The 6,289-nt window shown below is 36.3% G+C and overlaps 1 protein-coding gene across 1 annotated transcript; it reads left to right on the top strand.

The window, feature by feature from the left end:
* Nucleotides 1-511: 511 nt before the first annotated feature.
* Nucleotides 512-2,666, top strand: LOC132189491 (U-box domain-containing protein 4). The gene is made up of 2 exons (XM_059604234.1): nt 512-1,741; nt 2,292-2,666. The coding sequence occupies exons 1-2, from the start codon at nt 761-763 to the stop codon at nt 2,367-2,369; spliced, it is 1,059 nt and encodes a 352-aa protein (XP_059460217.1). The 5' UTR covers nt 512-760; the 3' UTR covers nt 2,370-2,666.
* The last annotated feature ends 3,623 nt before the right edge of the window (nt 2,667-6,289 follow it).

Genomic DNA, 6,289 nt, shown 5'->3' on the forward strand with positions numbered 1-6,289 from the left:
TATATTAACTTTCCATAAATAAAAAGTAACATATACTTAGACACATGGCAAAAGTAAAGGTGAAGGAGTAGTTAAGCATATTTAGGGGTGACAATTTATGTTTACGTGTTAAAGTATGTGTATTGTAGGTTAATTATAATCTGAATAATTTAATTAAATGAGTTAGACTCTTTAATACTAACCCGTTAATTATGTTTTGAGTTCGTGAGTCGTGTAAAAAATTATCAACTTTAAATGTCACGTGTTAGATTGTGTCGTGTCGATGCATGAACGTAAGAAAACTTGAATCTGATTTATTTATTTAAACGAATTAGGTTTTATAACATGGATTGATATCAAATTTGTGATAAGAAACAAAAATTATAATAGCTGTATCCTGTATGTACCAAGTCCGACAATGGAGTCAAAAACCTAATGCTTCATCTATGAACTGGAGAAAGAGAAAAACGACAACTTTTTATCGTAGAGCGAACCTTCTATGCACGCGTTTAAAGAGAGAGAGAGTCAAGAGACCTCTCGCACGTGCTCGGACGACTGGGATTTGGTAGTATGGCGAGTAACTCTGCACGTGTCAGCTCAAGGCCCAACGCTAACTAGTCCTCTCTCTCTCTCCACAGCCCTTTTTATATCATCTCCTCTGTGTCTCTGAGTCTATCTCACCCTCACGGCAAGCCAACCCGAATTCGACAATTACCGGAAATAGACATACCGGTTTGCCCTCTGGCGAGGTTGGATGCTGTGAGAATACAAATTTGAGGTCATGGAGGAGGAAAATGGGGCGAATTACACATACATGGGGCGGAACTTCAGCGATCTGAGTATCAACGGCGACTCCACAGCTTTTAGCGAGTGTAATAGCGACAGATCCGGTGAGTTTCCGACGGCGTCTTCGGAGAGCAGGCGACTCCTCCTCGCCTGCGCGGCGGAGAACTCGGACGAGCTGATCCGTCAACTCGTATTGGACCTAGAGTCCTGTTCGATTGAGGAGCAAAAGCAAGCGGTCATGGAGATCAGACTCCTCGCCAAGAACAAGCCGGAAAATAGGCTTAAAATTGCCAAAGCCGGTGCGCTGAAGCCGTTGATTTCGTTGGTCTCTTCCTCTGATCCTCAGCTCCAAGAAAATGGCGTCACGGCGATTTTGAATCTCTCGCTGTGCGACGAGAACAAGGAGCACATAGCTGCGGCGGGAGCGATTAAGCCTCTGGTTCGAGCCCTCAGAACGGGGACTTGGACGGCCAAAGAGAACGCAGCGTGTGCTCTGCTCCGGCTCTCGCAATTAGAGGAGAACAAGATCGCAATCGGACGGTCGGGAGCGATTCCGCTGCTGGTGAACCTTCTGGAGACCGGAGGTTTCCGCGGGAAAAAGGATGCGTCAACGGCTCTGTACTTGCTGTGTTCAGTGAAGGAGAACAAGATCAGGGCCGTCCAGGCGGGGATTATGAAACCGCTGGTTGAATTGATGGCGGACTTCAGCTCAAACATGGTGGATAAGTCAGCGTACGTGATGGGCCTGCTGGTATCGGTGCCGGACGCGAGGGCAGCGTTGGTGGACGAAGGGGGTATTCCGGTGGTGGTGGAGATAATCGAGGTGGGGTCGCAGAGACAGAAGGAGATCGCGGTGGCCATCTTGCTTCAGATTTGCGAGGATAGCGTGTCCTACCGCTCTATGGTGGCCCGCGAAGGAGCGATTCCTCCCTTGGTGGCTTTGTCCCAGTCCGGCACCAATCGCGCCAAGCAAAAGGTAAGAGAAGCACAGATTCCGGTGATCAGGGTTGGGGGATGACGTGGCATGACATTTTTTTTTGTTTAAAACTCTACCACCTCATGTCAATGGGCTATTTTCGCCATTTGCCATTTGTTCGTGGAAGAGAGACCGCAGTTTTGCCACGTCAATCTCCTCCCGAAGTTAATCACACGCTTTTTTTATTATTATTTATTTTCTTTTTATGTAAATACATATTCTAGTGATTTCTGAAATGCAATAATTTTTATACGGGCGGCGCACTTTTGTTCGCAAAGCGTAAAAACGACGATTCTGTACATATCATTCTGATATGGAACATGACAGTGCCCCCTTGGGGACAGAAATGTCTTTCAGCGGGAGGGCACCGCTCATTGCGCCCAACCATCATATCTTTTGGATTACTTTTAAAAAATTAGTTCTGATTTTTCTTCACTTTTTAATTCCTAGTTTTTTTTTTTTTTTTTTTTTTTTTTAAATATTGTGGCGTGTCTGAAATCTGACGGAGGAGTGGTTTTTTGTCGTTTTGTGTGTTGCTTTATGGCGACAGGCGGAGACACTCATAGAGCTTCTACGGCAACCAAGATCCGGCAACGTCGCTGCCAGAGCGTCAGAGGTGTCAGTATAATATACCCCACCCGTGCTTGCGAGTTGCGATGTAGCCAGTAGCTCTAGCCCACAATGAGAAAGAGTGAAGAAAAAAAAAAAAACAAAAAAAAAAAACAGAAAACAAAAGATAACTTGTAAATATCTATGTAGCGAAGTTTGTAAAATTTGTGATAAAAGTGATCTGAGTTTGTTTTGTTTTTCTGTTTTCCTTTTTTTTCTTTTTTTAATTTACCCTTTGAGAATGGATAATCTCTCCGTACCAGTTCCATTTCCCCCTTTGAACACACTTTCTTCTTATATAAGAGTTCTTGAAGTACATGTTCTTTATAAGCTTTCATTACTATGAGATTGAACATATATATATATATATATATATATATATATATAGTATTAGTCATTTAAAAATTGAGTTTAGAAGAAGAAATGATTGAATTATAAATCAAATGGAAGCAGCCGGGAACTAGTCCTTCACTTTTATTTTTTTATTTTTAAAAAAAAGAATCTTTTAGAGTGCACGAGAGTCGCGTGCAAAAGACAACATGAATAGGCGTTGCCGTTGATTGTGATTTGTGACGTACAACAACATTGATTTTTCAAGGACGATAGAAAAAAAAAAAAAACCCTCTCCTCGCTTGCCACCTCACCCAAAAAATCCGTTATTGATTGCCGTTAGTCGTTCAGTACAACAACCGATGGGTCCCTGTGTTGACGGCTATTGTGGTATCTTTTCTTCACTTTCTCTTGGCCAAGAGTATTTCGATGCTTATTCCATATTCTGTATTTACCTCTATCATAAAATTCAGACAAAATTACCGAAATATCTCTCTTTCTCTCTTCTTCTCCTTCTTCTTTTTGTCTAATTAACTGAAAAACTGCTAGAAACAAAAATAGACTCCAAATTTCTCTTTTCTCTTGTCGGAAACTACATAAATTTAACTTTGTTAATTTCATTTATAATAAAAATAAACATTGATTTGGAGGAATGGGTTCCTATTTTCGGCATGTGCGATTAACAAGTAATCCCCACCCACACGTGTCAAAATCTGTGACAGAAAGCTTCGTTACGTATCAAGAAAGAGCATCTTCTATGATGTGCGATGGAGGCTTGCTCTCCTTGTAGCCTTTAGGCTTGTTTTCCCTTGTACAACTTTGGATATTAATTAAATAATTAACTAAACTAAGTTTAATTTATGGACAAATGATATTTATTATTTTTTTTTCCCAACACTTTCACATGCTTTGATCTATAATATGTTGTTGATTTGGATTTTTCATATGGTTGGATTGAGCGACGGGCAAAACAAGTAAATGGACCATTAGAGTGATGCCAAAGTATAACCGATAGGAAAGTCTCGAATTGTTAAACCAGATAATTTTTTTGAGAGAAGAAGAGCCTCAATAAAGTTTTTAAGCTATATATATATATATATATATATATATTTGGAGTTTTGTGAACCTTCTTATTCAAGATATTTGGAAGCTTAATGGGCAAGTAACTTTAGACCATTAGAAATCTTTAATTGAGTGGGCCCTGATTATTTAATTTGTTATCAAATGTAATCAATAACCTTTGGTATCATATGTTTTATGCTTTTTCTAAGCAAAGAACATGGAAAAGGAGAAGGGAACCATTATAACGTATAAAAAAACATAACAAAAGGGGTAGGCAATCCTACAATAACATTTGTAGCATATGTTGCTTTAAAAAAGAAACTTTGTATCATGTGTGTTCAATTCTAAAGGTTAAGGATTTCTGCTCTCAAATCATGAACCTATACTAACTAAATTAGTAAAATTGGTGCAGTGGGCTGCTTCTTATAATTGGATGTCTTTTTGTTCAGGAAACAAGTGCCCCATACTTCTCCTGGTTTTTTTTTTTTTTTTTCCATAATATTTACTTTGCCTATATATATATATATATATATATAAAGCCTTACAGCCTTGCTCTTTATTGGAAGTCGATGTTGCACCTTTATTATGGTCTTAGAACACCAAAGAGTACCTTTCCTAAATCTCTTCTCTCTTTTTTTTTTTTTACCCTAAATGAAGAAAAACACTTAACAAAATCACATAAAAGAGACTCTCTTGGCGTTCTCTTGGTGTTCAAAGGCAGTGGCGGAGCCAGACAATTGATATTGGAGGTGCTACTAAAAATTTTTTGAGAGTGCCAAGTGGTAACTTGCGTAAATAGGAGAGAAAAAAAAAATATATTTCTTCTTTTGGAGTGCGGTGTGGAACTTGGGTAGAAAAACAACAAAATTTTTTTTTTTTTTAAAAAAAAAAAAAACTTTGAGGGTGCTGTGGCTCCGCCACTCTTCAAAGGGAAGCAAAAGTGCTACCCTTAAGAAATTTTGGTTAGTCTAGGGTTGGCTCAAGTATGGGGTTAGTTTAAGTGGTAAAAATAAAAAGTAAAAACCTCGGTCTTGATAGCATTCCTATCAGGTCTAAGGTTCAAATTCTTTAAGGCCACGCTCGCTCGCGAAGTCAGAGTCTTACCCAATCCACATCATTAAAAAAAAAAAAAAAAAAACCGATAGTAATTTTTACTAACACATAACAAGTAAGTATTAGAAATTACAAATAACATTTTTCTTTTTTTTAAAAAAAAAATGATGCGAAAGTAGTACACACTTTTCATGCTTCCAATTTTTCATTTAATTTTTCAATCATTTGTAGGGTGAACTGGTCCCACATGTACATTCGGTAGTTGAAGTAGACAGACGGCTTCTGCGTAATAAAGTCGTCAATTATATTCCATTTCATCCCGCTGATTCAGTCTTTGTTTCAAGGGCTTCTCCGCAAATAAGTAAAATAAACAGCAAATATAGCGCTATATATATATATATATTCGAAATGAAAAGTCAATAATTGCGACCAAATGGAGGAAAAAAAACACACACATGGAAAGCGAGAGATGGATTAATCCCATAGACTTTATGTCATTATCTTATCTCTCACCTACTTTAGAATTGTTCGTCCTACTTTCATGCTTTTGGGTCCATTAGTATTTTAGTATTACAACATTTTTTTCTGTCGACTGTCGGTTTTATTTTTTAAAATATAATTAGTGATTATTAAAACCATTTATTCTATATATTAGGGGATTATATAATTTAACATGTTGTCGGAGCAGATGTTCTCACTTCGAAACTTTATTTTAATTAAATATTTAATGCGTTGCATCTTACTGTTAAAGTTTTGACTAAATTATTAAATTTACTTTTTTTTTTTTAATTTGCTTGAGCTTTTTTTTTTTAATAGAATTTGCTTAAGCTTTTAGGTAAGTAGTGATTTAACAATATATCAGAGTCAAATCTGATGAGTTCGAATCCTAATTTCGTCATTTACTTTCTATTTCAATTAAGCTTTTAAAATAAGTAGTAATTTAATACTCACTTATTAAAGGAAAAAGAATTAAATTATTAATTAAATAATTAATCGGTATTCTCACACCTTTGGCCCAACCTTTTTTATTTTTTTATGTAGTCATTTTTTAAAAAAATTATAAAGTAATAACATCCTATGTGGTCTTTTTTTTTTTTTTGGTATTTAAAAAAAAATGGTCATTATTATGAAGAAAAAGACCTTTTTTTTTAAAAAAAAATACCAAATAAAAAAAGGACAACATAGGATGTTAAGAAAATGATTGAGTCCCAACTTACAATTTGCCCAACTTAAGTCCAACTTTTGCCTTATTTTTTTTATTTTAAACAAAAAAAACTAAATAGCAAATGAAAAAAATGTCTGAAGCAATAATATCTATTTGTTATCCTTATTTTATATGGTATTTTTTTAAAAATGAAAATAATATATTTTTTTTTTCAAAAAAATGACATTCTTATGAAGAAAAATATAATCTTGTATTTATCATTTCTCTTTTCTACTGGGGGAAAGACAAATGTGATCTCTTGGGGGGCGTCGGTGAGTTAGTTGGTTGCG

Source organism: Corylus avellana, chromosome ca8, assembly GCF_901000735.1.
Source record: "Corylus avellana chromosome ca8, CavTom2PMs-1.0".
In the NCBI taxonomy this organism is placed as follows: domain Eukaryota; kingdom Viridiplantae; phylum Streptophyta; class Magnoliopsida; order Fagales; family Betulaceae; genus Corylus; species Corylus avellana.

What these genes read in the sequence shown, in the direction of transcription:
- LOC132189491 (XM_059604234.1), top strand. Translation starts at nt 761, where the DNA reads ATGGAGGAGGAAAATGGGGCGAATTACACATACATGGGGCGGAACTTC. An exon ending in CCAATCGCGCCAAGCAAAAG is followed by an intron (nt 1,742 to 2,291) that starts GTAAGAGAAGCA and finishes TTATGGCGACAG; the next exon opens with GCGGAGACACTCATAGAGCT.